The sequence below is a fragment of the Triturus cristatus genome, chromosome 2_2 (genome assembly GCF_964204655.1).
Source record: "Triturus cristatus chromosome 2_2, aTriCri1.1, whole genome shotgun sequence".
NCBI lineage: Eukaryota > Metazoa > Chordata > Amphibia > Caudata > Salamandridae > Triturus > Triturus cristatus.
The window spans coordinates 170,992,677-171,015,259 of record NC_140582.1 but is presented as its reverse complement, the minus strand read 5'-3'; the positions used below and the strand labels follow the sequence as shown (position 1 = coordinate 171,015,259).

At 41.9% G+C, this 22,583-nt stretch overlaps 1 protein-coding gene across 1 annotated transcript in view; it reads right to left on the bottom strand.

Annotated features, from left to right (window-relative positions):
- Positions 1–22,583, bottom strand: part of GRID2 (glutamate ionotropic receptor delta type subunit 2) — a 2,613,212-nt gene that overhangs the window by 1,230,892 nt on the left and 1,359,737 nt on the right. Inside the window, exon 5 of the mRNA XM_085641143.1 lies at positions 8,386–8,439. Within this exon, the coding sequence (XP_085497269.1) occupies positions 8,386–8,439 (54 nt within the window). The remainder of the gene's footprint in view (positions 1–8,385; positions 8,440–22,583) is intronic.

Here is a 22,583-nt window from a genome sequence, read left to right as displayed (position 1 = left end):
TAGAACAACAGCCATTAAGATGAGTGACAACAAATCACTACTTTTTTTTTTTTTTCCTCATTTGCCTGCCCCACAATCCCTAAAAGAAACGCCGATCACCTTGGATGTCGTCTGTAACTAGGTATAATTCTCTCCCAGACCCGGACACCAGGAAAATATAGACTGGCGAAAGACGTTCTCCAGGATATTGTAATGGGAGGAAAGAAAAAAAGTGACAGGGCATACCAGTCCCCTCACTACTCCATCTAGACTTAACAAAGCCTTTCGGAAGGAACCACCAGGGAACATGGAGTTGATGGCATAATCATCGGACCCGGGGGAAAAAAAAAACCCCGGAAGGTCTGCAGAGCTTTTCTATTTCCACTGAACCAGCAAGTTCCAAAAGGAGAGGTTACGTTGGCGACATGATCTGGCCAAGTCCACCTTAGATGTATCATATAGGGACAATAGCCAGCCTGCGTGTGATGGTGCCTTCTGGTCAACCCAATATTTGCAAATCTGCCGTCTGGCCAGCAGAATTGCGTAAAACAAAAAGCACTTTGCCTGCCCCGTGATATTATCATCCACCCCAAATATAATTAACGGCAATGTAACAGATATGGATGTCTTAAGAATGGAGTCCAAAGTAGTCTTTACTTCCTCCCAAAAGATGTTGATAAATGGACAGTCCATAAACATGTGAACGTCGGAGGCTGCAAGGAGATTGCACTTATTACAACATTTTCCGGTCTGAAATTTAGCTAGCCTTTGGGGGGATAGATAGGCTCGATGGACAGAGAACAGATGATTCCGCCTCAGCCAAGCTGGCTTAACCACTTTATACAGGAGAGTGAACGATCTTATCCATAGGTCCTCACACTGCATACCCATGAGCCCTCCCCACTGCTCATCGGGTAAAGTGAAATCCCCATCCACCTCCTCCTGAATGGCCCAATACCAAAAGGCTACCTCCTTTCCCCCTCTTGTCTCTCTACCAACTGTTCTTCCAGGAAGCTACTCCTCCCCAAATCAACAAATCACTACTTTGTCATCTCCTCTACCATACGCCAATAAACACCTCCTCCTTCGGAGAACACCTCTCCGACCTATTAACTCATTCCTCACTCCATGGCTCAAACAACATAATTATAGGCGACCTCAACTTAAACTGGAAAGATGAAAACATCGCGCTAATCAAAACCCTAAATGATCTCCTAAGCAACTTCAATCTCACCCAACACTGCACAGAGAAAATCCACATCAAAGGCTCTAACCTCGACGCCATTATCGTTCATGCAGATACAGTCTCCATCGACCACACATTGCCTGTGGACTGGTCGGATCACCATATCATTCTGTTCCACCTAAACCATAGGATTCAAGACCAACCCTGCACTCGGGACCTTCCGCGCTGGGTGAGAAACATGAGTCAAATTCCTCTTGCAGACCTGGAGGAGATGGTTAGCTCCCTCCTCCCCACTCACACGAATGAACTCTCAGCAACAGAACTCACCTCTCAATACAACACCACTATGACCTCCATTATGGACCAAATAGCCCCCCTGAAATTAAAAAGAGCCAGGAACATTCCTTCCAGATCATGGTTCAATACAGACTTAAACTCTGAAAGAAGATAACTAAGAGCAGCAGAAAGACTGTGGCAATACAACCCATCCACAATCCTACGAGCTAGACTCAAAGGAGTGAGAGGGAGATACAACAAACACATAAAAAAAATTAAAATCCTTCTTTTGCAACACCCTGGACAAAGCAAAGAACAGACCTAAGGAACTATTCAGCCTCATCAAGCAACAAACCTCCAAAGCCCCTATGACACAAGTTATGGCCTCCAAAGACCTGTGTGACAACTTTGCCAATTTCCTCAATGACAAAGTCTCCAAGATAGAACTCTCCTTGGATGTACAAAGCAGTCCCCACGACTGTAAATCACTCTCAGCGTCAGAAAATATGTCTCCCAGGCACCCTCCCAACTTATGGAAATCTTTCAACCTCATCTCCGAAGCAGAGGTCATCAAAATGATCTCCAACACCAAACCCTCAACACACGTCATGGATCCTTTACCTGCTCAACTGGCCAAAAAGCTCAAACTATGCCTAGCCCCGCACTGGACTAAGATTAGAAACAGCTCCTTGAGTACCAGAGTCATGCCTGACTGTCTCAAAATCGGCCAAGTCACTCCTCTACTGAAAAAACCTGGCTCTGACACAAACGATCTGAACAACTTCATACCTGTCTCTAACCTCCTTTTCCTAGCGAAAATTCTGGAAAGATATGTTCTCCTCCAACTCACTCAACACCTAGACAACACCAACCTTCTTGATCCTCATCAATCGGGGGTTCAGAAAAGGGTTCAGCACAGAGTCAGTGATTTTAAATGTAATAGACGACATGCACAAGTATCTGGATAAGGGCCAATGCTGCCTACTCATGTTCTTGGATCTATCGGCAGCCTTCGACACGGTTGATGACAAACTACTCATCAAAGCACTTCAAGAAAGGGCAGGAGCAGAGGAGGTGGTCCTACAGTGGTTCACCTCTTTCCTACAGAACCGCACCCAAAGTATAAAAATCAAGAACCTCTCGTCTGACCCACTCCCCGTATGAAGGGGTGTCCCCCAAGGCTCAGTACTCTCTCCACACCTTTCAAACATCCATATGGAGCCCCTCACCTCCATACTAAAAAAAACAACATTCCCTTCCACCTCTATGCAGATGACACCCAAATATATCTGGAAACCTCCTCCATCGATGACACCCAGAGACTGAACGCCACTCTACAAGAAGTCCAGCGCTGGCTCTCACACAACCACTAAAACTGAATCAGGACAAGACGGAAATCCTCCTCATCCCTAACAAAAAGAGGAGAGCCCCCAAATCACAGAATGGATAAAAGCCATTGAGGCTCTCAGCCACAACTTCACCCTAGCTGATTCTGCAAAATCATTGGGAATCACTCTGGACCCCAAACTAGACATGAACAAACACATCAAAAACACTGCAAAAAGCACCTTCTTCAACCTTAAACTACTCAACAAAATAAAACCCTTCATCCCTCCAACTGGACTACGGGATTGCAACCCTCACAGGAGCAGCAAAATCCCATCTTGCTCCACTCAGATCAACTCTGAACGCAGCAGCCAAAATGGTCACCGGAGTAAAGAAATTTGATCACATCTCGCCTGCGCTCAGAGAGCTAAAATGGCTTCCTGTGGAAATGCGTGCTAACTTCAGAACCGCCTGCCTCATGTACAAAGTGTTGCACACAGGGAAACCCGCCTACTTGACTGCTAAACTCCAGAAGGCCAGTCAGTCAAGAACCCTAAGGAGCACAAACACTCTACTCCTTATCCCCCCAAAATCTTGCAGACAAAAAACCACATCTAGATCCTTTGCAGGAAGTGCGCGGAAAATTTGGAGCTCCCTTCCAGTCCACATCAGGACTAACCCCTCATACATAAAATTAAAAAGGCAACTCAAGGACCTCCTCCTCAACTGATCTCCCTCAAGCGGATAGCTACAACCAGTCGCCGAATGACAAACCATAGTAGCACATGGAAACATTGTCATCAATGACCTATACCTCACTCTCCACATGACTACCTCCCGCCCCCTCCCTCACCGGTTGACCTCTCCGTGAGTCGCTGGGTTCTCTACGACTACCTTAGCGAGGCGTCATATATTCCCCGTACATTCTACTGCAATAACTATCATTTGTTTCCTGTACACTCTACTGCGATGACTCACTTCACGAGCGACATTTTGCACTCCATGTCGATATGATGCGATGCGTCTTGGGACATTGTATATACTAATTGCTTAATGTATCCTACGAGTGTCTCATGTTGTAAAGTGCTCCAAAACCTTTGGGTCTGGCTAGCGCTATATAAAACTCATAATAAATAAAAAATAAATAAATAAGATGAAACTATTGTTCTTGCACACAGGAGATGCATTTTCAGCAGCTCCCTGTGTGCATTAGCAATGCTGGCTCTCGCAGGAGGCAGGGAGGCGGCTGTGATCGAGAGGCCTTGAGGCTCCCATGTGTCCCCGATCCTGCACATTGGTTGGACTGGGTAGGACAAGGGCACATGGCCATGCTCCGGAGTTTGGGGCCCCTGGGGCCGAAATCAGCCCTGGGAGGTTGGCTGCAAGGGCCCCCTCTCCCATCGGATTATGACGGCCCCTGTGGGATGGGGTTCTTGGAGCCAAATTACACCCGGGGAGTTGGGCTGTGCAGCCTCCCCTCCACAATTGAAATATGGAAACCAGAGGGCAGAAAATGAGCAGAAACAGTCAAACAGAGGGCAGAAAAATTATCAGAAAAGGCAAAACAGAGGGCAGAAAAATAAGCAGAAAAGGCAAAAAAGAGCAGAAGAGGGCAAAACAGACGGCTGAAAAATGAGCGGAAAAGGCAAAACAGAGGGCAGAGAAAGAAGCAGGAAAAGGCAGACCAGAGGACAGTAAAATGAGGAAAAAAGGCAAACCAGAGCAGAAGAAGGCAAAACAGAGGGCAGCAAAATAGCAGGAAAGGCAAAACAGAGGAGAGAAAAACAAGCAGAAGAGGTAACACAGAGCTGAAGACGGCAATACATCGGATACTCATACACTCACGCACCCCCTCACAGACCCACTGAGACACTCATACACCCAGTCTCAGTGTCACTCAGAAAGTCATGCAACCACTCACAGATTAACTCAGACTCATTCACTCACTGACAGACCCACTCAGATTCTTGTAATAATTGATAGACCCACTCAGAGACTCAGACACCTACTCACACACCCACACAGTGACTCATGCACCCACTCACAGATTAACTCACAGACTCATGGGGGCACTCTCAAACCCACTTAGAAACTCTGACATCCAGTCATTAATGGAATCCAGGGTTCCCGGTCTAGGCAATTAAAAAATATTTAGAACAATGAATTTTTCTATGGCTCTTTGCCCAGTTGAGTGGTCTAGTAAGGCAGTTCATAACCTATGGTCTGGGAACTCCTGGGCATCCACGATGCCTTCTCAGGGAGTATGCAATTGCTTGGAAAATTAAATAATATTAACAGAATATTAAAGAGCATGTAAATAAAGAAGTAAAATGTAAAAATTAACATTTTTTAAATGTTTCGTAAATGTGAATGAATTTGAAATACGAGGCTCAAAGTTAGGTTGATATCCTTAGATTTGTGGGAGCAGTGAAACTGCATAAAAACAGAATATCTTATAGACGATTGTTGGCTTCATTTAAACCAAGCTTCCCATCAAAATTAAAATTAAGATTTGTTTTAATTTGTTTATTAGTTTGTGAAATAAATATCATATTTCTTTCTGTATTTTTGTGTATAGTTTTGCAGTTTAAATAATCAAAATTGCCTACACTAGGAACCATATATTACCGGATTACAATAAGGATTCAGTGGTCGTCCCTGGATTCATGTAATGAATAAGTAGGGGTCCATAGAAGTCACAAACCACTGGCCTAGTAGATTTGCAATTAGTCATTACAAAGGTGGGGTTCTGTTCTGGTTTCATCTTGCATGGATGCCCTTTAGACTAGCAGTGTGCCTCAATCTTAGGGGTCTATTAGGATGGCGGGCGGACATCTTAGCGGTGCCGGGACCAGCCACCAGTGGTGCGGCGGTCCCGCACCATCAATTATGATGCCACCGCCACCATGGCGGTGGCATCCCGCATTCACAGCAATGTTGTGAAGGGACGTGGTGCATTGGCAAGCACAACGTGACAGGCACCGCACGGTGCCTGCCACCTTTTCCAGGCCAATGCTGGGGGGTACCATAGGTCCCCCCCAAGTGCAGCCCTCCACCCCCACAAACCCCTGGGGGCCCAAAATGGGCCCTATAGCATTTACTGCATGCCTTTCCATGGCAGAGCCTCTGCCATGGAAAGGCATGAGAAATGCCCCATAATAATATGGATGGCGGTGTCTTGCAGACACCGCCACCATATTGAGTACCTTTTCCGCCCGGTCGATATTTCGACCGGCGGAAAAGCGGTGGACGGTCTTCCCGTCTGCCACGGTGCCCACCACCATACTAATATGGCAGGGGTGAGCCAGGGACATATGGTGGGCGGATTTCCACCCCCGGGCCGGCAGTGGAGATCCACCCACCATCCTAATAGACCCCTGAGTTTGGCTCAATATTGGTACCTGTTCACAAGAAGGAGGCCTGCAGTGATCCAGCTATCTAAGGACTTTTGTCTGTGTTTTTCAGTAAAGCAGCATATTTGCTCATATTCTTTTTGAAAAGCACCTAAGCTTGAATAATACTAAGAAGAATTTCACCCATGTCACAATGTAAGACCAGATCAGGTGATTGATTCTGTGTCACACAATTGTGTAGTATTATTAATTTTGGTTAGAAAAGTCTGTTTAAAAAACCTTATCCTTTGCATTCAGCATGGCAGATAGGTAGATCCAATATTATGAATGTAAGATATTAAATACCACTCGCCTTTTTGGGAGTGGTATAAAGACTAAAATATCCATGTGACTTAAGTGCACTTGAGTGCAGTTCCGTTTCATGAAGTGTGCCATTAAGAGGAGGTCTGACGGATGCATTCAACACTCCCTTCAATCAAAGTGTTTTGATAAAATTTGGATTAAAACACCGAGCTCATAAATAACCACCTTCCAAGACTGGATTCTTTTTCTTCGCCAGCATTATAATATGCTTTTGTTGGTCACACGTAAACATAAATGCCTTATCGTTTAGATGCATTAATGTATGAATTGCATGCAATGATCGATGTTTTTTATTCTTTTCAGATGTGCATTTTCTATGAATTGCTATAGCCAAACCCAAATTATGATTCATACTTAATAGGTAAATTGCACCGCAAAGAACAGTGGGCTGTCTTATTGTTTCTGAGTTTTTAAGTTATGAAATTACTATGAATGTAATTTTCAATTTTTTAGAGTAATGGACCAACTACAAGGTGGATGCACTAAAGTGTATGGACTGAGATTTGTGTAGTAGTCAATCATAGGCATGTATTTCCCCTAGACCCTGTATGTGCACCATGGATATGTAATGGTTAGAGCTGCAACAGATCAAGAAAAACAGGCATTGCAAAGCCAGTTCTTCTGACACCAGTGTCTGTGTATTATTTCTTCTCTGATCTATGGCCCTTGGGTGGATGGGTGCTAGTTCATTGGACGGTGATATTTCACTTGCTTCAATACTTTTCTGCTGCAACACCCATTGATTTTAATTCTGCCCTGTATTTACAAGGGTAGTATATATATATATGGGGAAGCGCCAAAATTAAGAGAAAACAAGCATTGGCTTAGCCAATAGGTCTCGCCTTTGGGACCTTATAAGTGTTTAGCCATGCAACAGTTGCATAACTAAATACTTATAAGGTCCCAAAAGTGAGACCTGTTGGCTATGGAAAGCGGCTGTGCGGCTGCTAAAGTGAAAGTAATCGCGGTAAAGCGCGGCGCACGCGCCCGCGCACATGCACTGTAGCGCCAGGCTAGCCGGTAGCACTTTTTGGAGCCCTCTCAATAAGTCTCGCCAGACCAGCGCATGCGCTGGGTCAGGTGAGACCTAAGAACCCTGTTCTTAACACGGCCAAACAAGGAGAAAGGATTGTCTCCTCGTTTTTGCCGTTTCTATGTGTGCTGTTTTGTGCATAGTGTCCATTCCTGCTCATGAACAATCATTAAAAATATGACGGTTTGCAACTTCTATGTGTGCTGCACAATGCAGCACACACAGGAATTAGAAATCACCATTCTGAATTGTTTATTACAGAACATAAACAATCATTCCCCTCAACTATCATGTAAGGGTGCCTGCGTTGGTGGTACGCAGATTAATTTAGCACCAGTGCTAGGGGGAACGCAGGAGTGAGCTGTATCATTGTAAATACGGTGCAACCCTGCATTTTTTGTCTGACGGAGCGTGACATTAGTAATTTTGGAGCTAAGCCGCACACCACCAGTTCATTGTACATATGCCCCTGAGTGTCAGGTTTGCCTACGTTTGCGTAATATTCTGAAATTCTTCGCAGAATACCACTTCAATGATGAACTAGTGAGCAGTGTTGCCATCACTGTACATTCTGAACTTTTGCATCTACAGTGTCATTACATACTTTGGTTCTCTGTAGGACGTAATTTGTAAAATGAACAATAATCATCAAAGGTGATCGTGCAGTCTAAAGAACTCTGCTCTGTTGATATTTGCAAACATCTGCATCTGAATGAGAAGCAGAGAGAATGATAAACGGATATTTATGCCATCCTGCTGACTACACAATGCAGCTGCTTCCAGCTGTACAAGTCAAGATCAATGTGAACACGGCCTACATTTATGAAAATAAGATTAATGCTCGAAAACAATGTAGTATTGACAGTTACCTCATTTATAATGATCCAGTGACAGTCTACTGCAACCAAATTAGTCTCCACGACCTGCAACAGAGAGGACAGGCCATTATTCAGCTTAGTAAGAAAAGCAAAATAAAAGAGAATTGATGTGCTCTCCGAGCTGCTAACATCAAGCACGTTTTGAAAGAACCTTGTAATTCAGGTGAGAATGGATAACCTTTTGCAATGCGGAGTACTGGGCTGCAGAAGAATTAGCATTGTTGCTGGACTAAATAATTAAACATGAAAACATTATTCTGAAAATGTATAGAAAAAGTGCACACATCGTTGTCAAACGAAGAAAATTTGTATAAAAGGAAAGAAAAACATAAACTAATGCAACATATACGCATGTGACACATGCATAAAAACATAGAGTGAAATATGGTATTTATTGCAACTGTTGAGTGTGTGTAGGGGCCATTCTTGAGTCTTTCATGATGCCCTTCCCCTCCTTTTACAGTAGAAATAAATAGCATGTTGCACTGTTCACACCTGCATACGTGTCAAGGTAAAAGTGCATAAAAGAGGTTTTGTGAGTGCTAAAAGAGATGACTAGCCTTTGTAAAATCAATAGATCATGTAATCTGTGGGCATTTAATTTCATCGTGTCAATTTCTTTGTCCTCTATTAGCAACATGGGATTTGACCTTTACACTATAGTAATAAACGTGTGCCTGTGCGTTTTAGTATAATTTCATGAGAGAGAGAGAGAGTGTGTGTGTGTAAAATCATCAATGTAACTCATCCTTTCAAGCTGTGTAAAGATTGGAGGTAGCAAAGTTATTAGTTAGATATCATACACATAATTTATCCGTAGTCAATTCCCAAGTGGATTTTGGGATACACAATTTTATTAATTAAAAAAATATATATATATTGCTGAATTTCTTCCACCCCCTAATAAAACACATGAGAAGAAAAAGCACATAACATACAAAAGAAGAGCATATAATTTCATCATAATTAAATCACGAGCATTCCAGTGGTAGCATCATAACTCATGACATTAGGTTAAATAATCCAAGCTCATAATACTCATCTAAAGTGCAAATCCGAGATTAAGCATAATAGGCGGGCAACTCCTTAAAACCTACTTGACACATTTCACACACTTCTCAGAAACTACCAAATAGATTTACCCGACATTTGGAAAAGCACAGAGTGAAAATGTTCTTTTTGAAACTGACAAATCCAATTTAATTCCAGCATTTTAATGGGATACACATTAAAATGCTGGTAGTTCCTGCTAAATGTGTTAAATGTGTCAAGTAGGCCTTAAGAAGCTAATTTTCGTATACTGAGGTTCACAAAGCCTGTTGCAAAATTTGGTTGGTGAACAAATTCATTGACTACAAATTCAAATGTAAAATAAATATGAGTAGCTGACACTGGGGTTCAGGTTCTGTAAAGCTCCAACACCAACATTGTCACTGGTTTCTGAAGGGTGAGAATTTTGCCCCAGCTTCCATTATTCTAAAAAGTGCTTGAACCTGTAAAGGACCTATACTAGGGCAAGCGGAGCACATACTAAACCCAGAGGGGAACAGGCAACTCAGCCTCAGAAATCAAATAGCACTTAGGTCATGGCGACTGAGGTCAAGCATGACCTTAGGACCTCCACTCCCAGAGTTCAGTAAGCAGTAGGGGGTCACGTTTTCTACTGCAGAATCATGGTCGACTAATCTGAGCAACTGAATGTTACTTTGGCCCCCCAGGCACTTACTGTAATAAAACCCATGTATTCAAATCTATTTACGACCCATGCGCTCGTTTACTCACACCCACATCTGAAGTGGTACTGGTTTTTAACTTTTTATCGGAGAATCATATAATTATAGACCGATAACTGATAAAATGTGATCTCCGATTATGTCTGCATCAGTAATGTTAGGCGTTTATAATGATAATATACAGTATAAAATTAAGGGCCTGATTTTAACCCTGGTGGAGGCCTGCCTTCTGTCAGTGTGGCCAAGGACATGACCTCTGCCAATCCACTACAGTCCACCAAATTATGGGCTCTTTACCAGCCTCACGGTTATCTCTGTTGCTTCAGTGGAGCTGACACAAAGGTGTATCCTCAGAAGGCACTGAACGTTTTCTGCATGGCTATCTTTTAGGGGGAAGCTAATTTGTTTTGTATTTGCAGAAACAAACTCCACAAGTGGAAATGTGCTTCTGAAAAAAAACATTATGACCCTTAAAACCTGCAAAGATTTTCCTGTGGTGTGGGAGTGATTATTGTTATTTTTCAGTCTGTAAACACTTTGCTTTTCCTGCTAGTGATGAATAAAAAAGAAAAAACATCAGACTGTCCTCTCTAAATAGGTTGGGTGGTCTGATGTCCTTACTACAATAGCTACAATAGCCTCTACTGCAGTGGCACTGCTATTGGTAAACCACCAGTCTGCCCAACTCACAATTGAGTGGGCAAACTGAGAGTTCTGCAGACAAAGCACTCTATTGCATTTGTGATAATGTGTCCTGTCCCCAAACTCTAAATTAAGCACGACATATTTTAGTTGAAGGCTATTCTCTTCACCTTGAATTTGATGTGTACTTGTTTTTTCACGTGGGCACTACTGTTTGTATCGAGCTGAGAATGACTAGTATGAGGACACTACAAAAGAGTGCCGACTACTCCTAACTGTGTTGTCCTACAACAATACACAGTGCTTATAATTTAGCTCATACTCTTTAGATCTTTGATCATTGAATAAATAATCACTTTATCAGAATCGTGGCCATATGTGCCATGATAGGAGTTGCAAAAGCTGGCCTCAATGTGTATTTTTGTGACCAGCATGGAATTTCGTGAACAGACCTGTATACTAAAAGGTAAGTTACACAAATTCAGAATCAGACTGGATTACAATCTGACCTACCCGATTAATGTTCATTATGTAGGTCGTAAATTGTGACTCAATCCGATTGGCCACAATCACAGGGAAGGTAGTCTGCATGGCTCGACAGAATGCAGAACACATAGAAAGAAAATGTAACAAGAAGAAATAAAGATATTTCTCCTCTTTGTGCCTCTCCTGGCGAGGCGGACCTGTTTGGCGCATTCCCAGGTTTACAAGGTTTGGTAGATCTGGAAAATGCCTCAAAAACATTGGTAGTTGTATGGGAACACTTTCCCTGTGCCGAGTAATCCAACACAGTAATTTGCGCTGTGTTGTATTACTTCAGATTTTTTAAGCCATTCAAATCCGCTTAAAATGGCTATGTGTGGCTTCAAAAACATGCCTTAAGGTTTGCGTTGCTCTTGTACTAAATTCAATGGTGCAAGAGCAACACAAACAGGGTCATAATATGTCACTCAGTATTTCAGCAAGGTGAAAATACTTAAGACTACTTTCCCTTAGACATGGGTCTTCATGCTCAGCAACTGTCTGCACAAGGTCTCCCTTTTCATTCTTACTCCAGCATAACAATGCTTTTGATTCACACTGGAGCAGCACACATAGGCTAGGCTACAGGTTCTAGATGGCCAAATCCATTCAAGGTTAAATATAAGGTCAGAGAAAGAAAAGCAAAGTTTCTTTACAGAAGAGAAAATATACTCCAGGCAGTAAACCTAGAGAGAATACCTGCAAAATGTGTCCAGGACTCCTGTTCACACCGTTGGAGAGCAGATCCCTTCAGACTTTCCCCAGAACACTTTCAGAACTTTTCCATGGACTTTGAGAGGTTTGGACCTCTATGCTTCCCTTGATTATTTGCTGAGTGTAGCTTAGGCTAACACTTACTTCACTGACCCAATAAGACTCGAGCTTCTGAAATGCTGACACCTTCCTACTATATCCCTGCCCATTTCTATTTTCCTTAATGGAATTTCCTGATGTATTTAATCCTTTAGACTGTAGAGCCATTTTTTACCTTGGACTTTACTTTAGGTGATTTAGATTTACCCATATATAGGTGAAAAAATCCAGGACTCTCATGTGAGCATCAAATTCTATTGGCAATCTTTTGCATTGATGTGGCTGCACTCCTTGTCTGCTTGATTTTAGTCCACCTAAATTTCTTTAGGAGGTTAGTCCTAAATTACCGTTGTTATTCTGTACCTTTATAGCATGGTGTTAAGTAAGAGTCATGTATCTTAACTTGATTCTTAATTTGTAATAAACCTTCTTAACCATAGTTAGTGATTCCTGGTTTTTATTATGGAGCCAAATGGGTTACACTGTTAACCTAAATTGATTGATGCAATGCTAACTCCCATCACCTCTCAGGTGGAAAATAAAATGTCCTTCAAAGGACCAATGGTAAGAAAGTGGGCCCATAAAATGCTAGATCACACTTTTAATGTTTCTCTAAATCAGAGAGGTATGAGCTGCAGATTTCTCTTTATGCATTATATGAAAATCAGTTAAGGGTGTTTCCACCAATATTGAGAGCCATACAATTCTATGGGTTTTGAATGGTTGATTTGAGAAACACCATGAGGATACCAGCGGCCCCGCCTACCTGCCGCTGGGGCTACTGAATGAGACTCTTGCATTCTGCACAGGAGTAACAAAGTAGAGCAAGGGCTGCGACCTAATAGGACAAGCACCTGCTCTGGCCCCTCCCAAACACATACATACATACGAGATGTGCATACCCCGAAATGGGCTACACACACAGGCCATAAATGCTTGTTTTGTTCGACCAGTAGTTTTCTACAGTTGCACCCTTTTGGGCATTGTGTTTTGATCCAGCATGGCATGCATGGTGTACGGAGATACCATGAGAGAAGTATAAATACTATTTCTGCTTTCGTCTGCATTCTATACATATTACATCTTTGGTTTTCCCAATAGTGGCCTTGTAGCACACAAGTGAGTGTGCATGGCCCTTATTCACTTCCAAAGCAATATAAACACTATAGTTGTCATTTTGCAGCATCGCTCTATAATATTCTGCTGCCTTGCATGGCACTCATGTATTAACTTCTTCTAAAGCTCAATAAAAAAACACTGGAAAAATGAAAAATGAACTTTTACTTTGAAAAATAATGACATCTAAAAGTATTTAAGTGTATACTCCTTCCACAGTGCTTTGAATAGATAGATATATATCGATAGATAGATAGATAGCCAGACAGACAGACAGACAGACAGACAGACAGACAGACAGACAGATAGATAGATAGATAGATAGATAGATAGATAGATAGATAGATAGATAGATAGATAGATAGATAGATAGATAGATAGATAGATAGATAGATAGATAGATAGATAGATAGATAGATAGATAGATAGATAGATAGATAGATAGATAGATAGATAGATAGATAGATAGATAGATAGATAATGTCCTCAAGCATTAGGAACGGAGGAGGATTCTGCTATGTAAACAAGTAAACTGGTTCTGGATTTTGGCCCCAAATTCAACTGAGATATAATCGCCAGAAATGCTTTTAAAAGTGTGCTATTTGTATTCTGCTAGGAAAACATGCTGCACTTTTTTTTCAAATATAGAAAACACTAAGACAATATATTATGAGACTGTGCAGCAATTAACCTAGGCATGTGTGCAGTTATAATTAGTGTATTTGAATACCATTCGTTGTGGCACAGAGGAAAATGGAGTGAAGCAGTTGCAATCTGTTTGAATATATTGCCTACTAAAATCAGCTTCCAGTGCTGCTGGCACAGTGACTACCAGATCTGATCTGCACATAACAAGGAAAGGCCAAATTGGAAATTTCCATGTAAGAGAGAGGACAGTGAAAATGTTTATTCTGCTCACATCTTAGAAGGAAATTGAGCTAAACAACAGAGCACACGTGCAATGAGTGGAAAGAGACTTATTATAAATAATGTACTCGGGCCATAAAGGAACAAAATCACATGAAGTCACTCAGCTTGGTCTAAGAAAGCCTGCTGGAACAACCTCTGTCAGAGAAGCAAATGGAGAGCATTTCTGCAACCTACATTTATAGGGTCAGGAGTCTACTGATCCCCAAAGTTCCCCACAAAATGGTATATCCCTTTCTTTGAGAAATATTTCGCTCACATGACAAAGAGATGGTATAGTAGGATTTTATTGATTCCAGATCTTATATATATGGATGTGCACAATTTTCTTTTGCATAATTACCCAAAATGGAAATCTGTCATTTTGCTCTATATTCTAGCCCAATTATTGGCACGAGGGCCGCATTTAAACAAAAGCAGTGCAAACAACAGCTGCTTGTGTTTGTTGTACCCGTGAATTCACAGGCAATTTTTACAGTGAATTGCGCCACTTGCAGTAAATCTTCACCACTAATGCCACATAAATACATGATGAGGCATAATGGCATAATTTCAACAATTTTGCATAACTAGCATAATGTAAAAATCCCCAAATTATGCAAATTATGTGGCAAAATTAACATTTCGATACAGCTTATTAACGGTCCCAGTTTATTTTCAATTTCCTAGACCCACCCATCCCTATTGCTCTGCAAGATAAACGTGGTTGTCAATTGGCTGTCTGAGTCTATTACACATTACGGTACCTTATTTTTCATAGGACATTATAGATTCTAAAAACAGATGGGCAGATTTATCATACTTTCACGCAACACAATGCAGGCAAACAACTTGCTGTTCTGTGTGAAAGGGAAAGAGAAGGAATGCTCCATATCTATCAAAATGTGGCAAATTCCTGCTCTCTGCCTGTGCTGTCTCGTAATGTGCTGCCTTGCGCCAATGCAGGCACCCTTGTGCCATGGTGAAAGAGTGCCTGCATTGTAGGCAGGATTGTTTTTGTATAGGAAGGGGCCCATTCATGCAAAAAAGAAACAATCTTCAGAAACAATTATTCTTGTGGCCTTGAGTGCCTTGGTAAATCTGAAACTAGGTTTTAAATGGCCCTGTGCCATCTTGCATGACACAAGAGTGATGCAAAACTATGCTATGTCAGGCCCCAAGAATTTTGAAAGTCAAGTGATTTTAAAGGTAACACTGACACAACAGCTTTTCAAGTAATTTTAATTATCTATATTTGTTATGGCTTCTTTATTAGAACATTCATGAGTTGGAGAACTTCAGCATGACCACCTGAATGTTTAGAGGTCCTAGATGTCAATTATAAATGCCTAGAAAAAGGAAAAGTATTTATGGCACCTTAAAAATACCAATACCGTGGAGTGCAGTATTTTCTGGGTGCAGTGGGATACCTCTTATTCTGAGTTTTTTACTTGGATTCAGATATACCATACAGAAATAGTATTCCCCTCCTTAAATTCCACATGTGCATTTTTGCACTCATTTATCCCCAATAAAGCTCAGGGGTCTGACCTTCAGGAATCTATAAGGGGAAAGAGATAGGTGTGGTGTTTTCCTGCATGACTGATTTCTGATCCAATAGTAAAGATCTGTTTGCACCGAGATATTAATTATTCTGTGCGCTTATTTGAATTGTACACCATCACCTTTGCTTTTGTAAGGGAAGTGAATGGGCCATAATAAGTAAAGGACTAATTGCTTCAACTTGGTCATGGTACCACTTGGTAAAAGTGCCTCTCCATTACAGAACCCTAGAATATTGCCAAGCTGTCTTGCCTTGAGAGGGAACGTCTCTTGGGATGGACAGTTCTGATTTACATGGGGATCACTGTAAGAAAATGGTTTATTATTTGGTATGGGTGACTATAATAATAATAATAACACTTGTTTGTCAGGGATAGCCCCAAAAGTCAGTACATTTAAGACAATTTGAAAAATATTTATTCAGTACCAAAAAAGTAGTTGTAGAAAACTGTGTTACCGGTTGAGGGTTCTGAATCCCTACTCAAGCAGCAACCACAATTCTTGTCAGGGTGAAACACAAGCAGACCTCAAATTAACTTGTGCTTAACCATCTGGTAGCTTGGAACAAAAACACTCAGGCTTAACTTAGAGGCAATATGTTCAGTATTTGTGCAGCACTTCAAACAGTGATCAATTGAAAATACAACACAAGAAAAATCTCACACCAATTAAGAAAATAATAAATTATTTGAGACCAAAATGACATACATCCAATTAGTGAAACTAGAGGTGCAATTTTTAAATGTTTTGTAAAAATCATGCACTAAGAAGCAAAAAATGCCAACCATGGTTATCTGGTCACTGTAGACTGAGTCCAAGTTACAAGTTTAGGCCTGTTAGAAATGGGGTCTCTAGTTGGCAGTGGTTTGCACTCTGTCCAAGTAGGGACTCTAGTCAGGGTAATGGGATTACACAGCTAAAATAATCTCTGCTCACTCTCTTGGTAGCTTGGCCCAAGCATTCAGGCTTATCTCAGAGGCAAAGGTTCAAAATTGTTCAATCCATAGGAAACTATGGATTCATTATTTTTAGCACCAAGTACCTGGGATACAACAAAATCTAAAACAAAAACAGTTGCAGTCAGGTGAGTCACCAGAAAAGCAAATCAATGTGTTGGATCCTTACTGCCAGGAGCGGTCATCTATCAGTTCCTGACTGTGAGAGGAGGTGATGCATTGAGCTCTGGACACATGACCTCAGTTCCTTACAGCTGGGCATTGTTGATGGAGAACTTGGTTCTCAGGGATGATGCGTTTGAAAATCCAGACAGGCTGTGTTAATGAAGCAGCAGTGGAGTAGGCACTACATCGATTTCACAGCGGGAAAGCAGGTGGTGTATCGAATCTTCAGCCACACAGCGGGCCTGCATCAATGTTAGAGCGGGTTCCACAGACATTGGTTACACGGTGCTCTGGACCCGGGCTGTGGTGATCTTTCATCCGCATGTCAGGGGTTGCATTGAATCTTCAGCCACACAATGGCAATGCATTGATTTTTCAATCAGAATGCATGCTGCATCACGGGAAAATGGGCGCTGAGGGCCGAGGTTTGGATTTTCTTCTCAGGTTACCAGTTTCAACCTCTAATGGCCCAGGAGATTGTTTTGGCACCACTTGGCAAGTCAGGGTTCTCAGCAGAAGAGCCCAGGCACTGGTGGGTATAGTCTTTGATGGCCTTGAGACTTTTTAACAGGAGGCAGGCACTCACAAGCCCTTGGATAACCTTGGAAAGCAGCATGTAGAAAGCAAAGTCCAGTCCTTTCACTCCCATGACAGAAGCAGCAAGCAGCAGGCTAGCACAACAAAGCATTAAGCAGAGAGTCAGTCCCTCCAACAGCATCCAGCTCTCCTTCCTGGAAAAATGTCCTCTTAGTCCAGAAGTGTTCTGAAGTTAGGGTGTCACAGCTCCAGTACTAATACCAGTTTCTGCCTTTGAAGTAGGCAAACTTCAAAGTAAAGTCTTTGTAGTACACAAGACCCTGCCTTTTCCCGACCTTGCTCCAGACACACTACAGGGGGTGTAGACAGCTTTGTGTAAAGACAAGCACAGCCCTATTCAGGTCTCAGTGACAGCCCCTCCCCCACTCTCGCTCAGGAAGACCCATCACCCTAGCCATCAGGATATGCAAGGCACACCTCAACTCCCTTTGTGTGGATGTCCGGAGTGAAAGCATAACCAGCCGAACTGTCACCCTCCCTCAGACGTGGATTCCACAGGTAGGCAGAGGCACAGAATGGTAAAGCAAGAGAATGTCTACTTTCTAAAAGTGGCATTTTCAAACGGTCAGCTTTAAAAACAACTTTATTAAAAGATGTATTTCAAAATTGTGAGTTTAGAGATCCCAAACCCCAAATTTCTATCTCTTCCCAATTGGAATTTATACTCGTAAGAGGTTACAAGGCAGCTCCAATAATAAACCTATAGGAGAGATAGCCCTTGCAATAGTGAAAACATAAATTAGGAGTATTTCATTATCAGAACATGTAAAACACACCAGTACATGTCCTACCTTTTAAATAAACTGTACCCTGGCCACGGTGCTACCTTGGGCCTGCCTTTGGGATGCCTTTCATACCGTAAATGATAGGTTTTGGCTTGGCAAGTGGGTGCACTTGCCAGGCCCAGAAGGCTGTTTAAAACTGCACACACAGACACTGCAGTGTCAGGTCTGAGGCATGTTAGCAGGGCTACTCGTGTGGGTGGCACAGTCAATGTTGCTGGCCCACTAGTAGCATTTGATTTACAAGCCCTGGGCACACCTGATGCACTTTACTAGGGACTTCCTAGTAAATCAAATATGCCAATCATGAATACACCAGTTTCCAGTACAATTTAGACAAGAGAGCATGAGCACTTTAGCACTGATTAGCAGTGCTAAAGTGCCCAGAGTCCTAAAGCCAACAAAAACAGGTCAGAAGAAATAGAAGGGAGAATGCAAAATAGCGTGGGGATAAACCTGCAAAAAGGGCCAGGTCCAACAAGGCCGACCATGATGGAATGTGGGCAGGGTACAGGACTAAGTTCATTTCACTGTTAAAGTACCTTGTGGTTTGGGCATCGAAATACAGAGTCTTCTCAAGCAAATAGTAGTACACCAAGTGGTCACAAAGACTTAGGGCCTCATTTAAAGTTTGACAGAGGGGCCCCCCTTTACAAATGGGAAGGATATTGTGTCCACCTTAATACAAGTATCATAGGATATAATGCACTTGTATTTCAGCGTAGAGGACATCCGTCATGTTTCTGATGGGAGGTCAAAGCTGTTGCAAACTTAATGTCTCGGTAGTAAATGCACCAGGGGCCAAAGCTGATATTAACTCTTTTTGGGAGAGGCTACATTGAAGGAACTGCCAGCAATTTAAAGTACTTTTCATTTCACAGGTATTTGAAAGAGTCTGGGAATACAAACCAGTGGTCATTGAATATACCGAAAAAGATTTTTGTGTACCATAGAATTATTATACCAATAAATGTTGTAGACTGTTTGGTATATGACAGGTGGATTTAGTGACGAGTAACTCGATATGTCATGTTTCAAGGTATTCATGTCTTAAACTTCATAATCTATATTTAAATCTCCTTGCGAGACCTGCCGTCCTTAGGGTAGTCTTCCCCCAAACATTCTGCCTGCTTCCCTCCTCGTTTTGCTGTATCTTTTTGTTGTCCCTAGGACTCTGAGCACTTAATGCTGCTGACCAGTGCTAAATGCCATGTACGTCTCCCCTAAATATGGGGACATTGGTATATACCTGATTGGCATATTTAGTTTATTTTTAAGTACCTTGTAACGTGGTATACCATATGACCAAAGCCGGCAATCTAAATGGTACTAGAGGGACTGCAGTACTGTTTGTGCCACACACACAAGTAGCCATTCAAACCTTCCTCATGCCTGCCATTGCCAAGCATGTATATGCAGTTTAATGCCACTTCAACTTGTCATTTAAACCACTTGCTAAGCCTTAAACTCCCTTTTATTACACATAGGTTGCATCTAAAGTAGACTATAGGTGGCCCTAAGAGCAGGATGCTGTGCAACTAAAAGTTAGGACATGTAAGTTTAAGTTTTACATTTGCTGGTAGTGACAAACAGCTAAATTCGTTTTTCACTACGGTGGGACCTACCCTTCTCATAGGCTAGCATTCAGAATTCCTTAATACACTTTTAAGCTGTAAATATTGATTAGAAAGGAGTAGCTGCATTATGTTTCATATCTTTAGAATGGTAGTGATGAACAGTCTTTAATGGTAAAGTGGAATTTAACAATAATACTTTAGAAATGCTACTTTTAGAAAGAGGGCATTTCTCTGGTCTTACTGCTCTGTGTGCCTTGCCGCCTTTCTCCAATACACGTCTGAGGTGGGTGACAGCTATGTTTTATGCACTCCCTCTATCCAGTCACAAACTCATGTGACAGAGAACTCATCTGCATTTTGATAACTCTTCCTGGGCAGGAACAGAGAAGGGGAGCTGACAATTACATCTGAATAGGCAGTGCCCTGTTTCCCACACATTGGGCTGATCACCCATTACTGATAGTCTGGAGCCAGGGCTGGGAAGAAAGGGGGACATGTGCACTACACAGGACTGCTTTGAAGTCATCCCCACTCCAAAGGTACAACTGGGTATATGTACTGGGGCTCTTACCCTACCAAGACAGTACACTAATGGACCTGTGAGGAACTCTGCCAGGAGTAAAGACTGCTGTGCTGCAAGAATTGTTATGTTATGGTAACTTATTAAGCACATGTCTACCCTGGGGTGTCTTGGCATTGCCACTCTGCTTGAATGCTACTCTGGAAGAACTGCTTCTCTGCTTTGCTGTGCTGTCCTGCTGCCTGCTTGTCTCTGCCCTGCTGAGGACAAGGACTGGACCCATCTCACCTGAACCCTGAGAGACACAAGGGCCTCCTGGCTTGCCCCATGTTCTGGAGTCTCAGGGCCATCAAAGACTTCCTTTAACTCTGCTACAGCACCTGGACTCTGCTATTTGTGAGTCCTGTCCTGTCAGGTTGTGCCAATCCAGTCCTGGGCTTCTTTAAAGGTGATTTCTGCTGTCCTGAACCATCAAAATCGATGCAGTGACGAATTTGCTCTGATCGCCATATTGCCCTCCGATGCAGAAGCTGATCAACGACACCGCTTCGACAGACTGTGCGGCTCAACAACATTCGACAGCACGTTTCAATGATGACGCAGTGTCTGCATTGCAAGGGGGTTCATTTATGATGCCTTTATCGCCTTTACAGATTGGAACCGATGCATCGGTACTTTGTGGTGCTGCTTGCTCTATCTAAGGTACATTTTCAGTGGGCCCTGCATGGGTCCTTTAGCCAGCCTGCCCTCCATAGTGGCTGGCCTAAACTTTGGATTTACCCTACGCTATTTGACTCTAAGCACTAAATTTTGATTGTAATTAATAAATCCGGTCCTACTTATTGGATTTTTGCCATTTTGTTCTTATTTTACTCATACAAATACAATCTATTTTTCTAATACTGTGTGTATAAGTTTTAGGGTGTATTTATTGTCTTACTGTGTGTGCATGTGAGTGTATGTGTGTTGCACAAATACTTTACACATTGCCACTTTAGATAAGGTTGACTGCCCTGTGCCAAAGTACCAGAAGGTTAGCACAGGTCATCTTCTAGTGTGTATTTAGCCTACCCTGACCAGAGTGGTGGTTCAGGCTTGGACAGGTGCATACCTCTGACAAACAGAACGCCCACTTCTTCCAGTCATCTATTCAGAAGGGACATTCATTCATGTATAAGAGGTGATCAGATTTATGAATTCGAATTCCTCTCCCTTTTACAAGTGTTTGGTAAAGTTGGGTAATCCAGTACCTATCGTCAGTTTTTCCCTTATGCATTTAAGTTATAAAATGTATTTTTTACACATTTTTCTTTAATTATGACTTATTGCATGACCAATGCTAAAATGTCTATTAGGCTGCGAAATAAAATGTGCACATATTTTTTCCTGTTGATTTATTGACCACAGACCCTGCCATTGTTTAGTGTATAATTAGTGGTTAGCATCGTCTGCTGAGGACATTAACCACCGTTTATTGCCCCCCCCCCCCAAGCTAATGGTGAGGATGCACAATGAAAGAAAGGGCAATTAGTAGTTATTAAATCCAAATAGCATGTGGGTGAAAAGGTTTTTATCAACGGCTAATCTTACATAACATAGGGTAATTGTCCGTGCCTATGCTATGCCACTGTTTTACACACTCTTTGATCTTACAATGGACGAACACAGCAGTGATTAATAGTACATTTCTAAGCATTCTGAATGAATCAGGCAACACAAGCATTTTATAAAAGGTGGTGTTGCTGTGTAATGACCCTCATCTGACCTCTGTGACACAGATGCAGGTGAGGCAAGTAAGGCAGTCATTCTTAACACCTCGAATTATTGACTAGCTCCAATAACAATAATCTAATTAGAAAATGAATGTGTCAGCACTTTCTTTGTGGTTTATCTCTCCCTCTGTTTTTCTTCTACAGTTCTTCCTCACCTCACTGCTAGTAATTTGAATGAAACGCGTCCTTTCAGAGTGAAATTTCAATGAAGTATTATGTCAGCATGTAACTAAAAATTGTATTCTGTGTAATTTGATTGACGAGCTCACTCCCATCATTATGTTTATGAGTTCAGTGGCACAGTTAAAAGCATCCAGATGCCTCGTGAAACCCTTTAGATGGAACAGGAAAAATAGGAGTTGAAGGAACTTCCAACAACACACATAGAAAATACATTCTCACTGGATTTCTTAATTACATTTAAGTGAGATGTAAAAAAAGATAAATAAATTGAGAAGCAAAGTCTAAAATGCATTTTATATATGTGCCTAATGCTACATGAAATGGACAATGACTATACAGAAT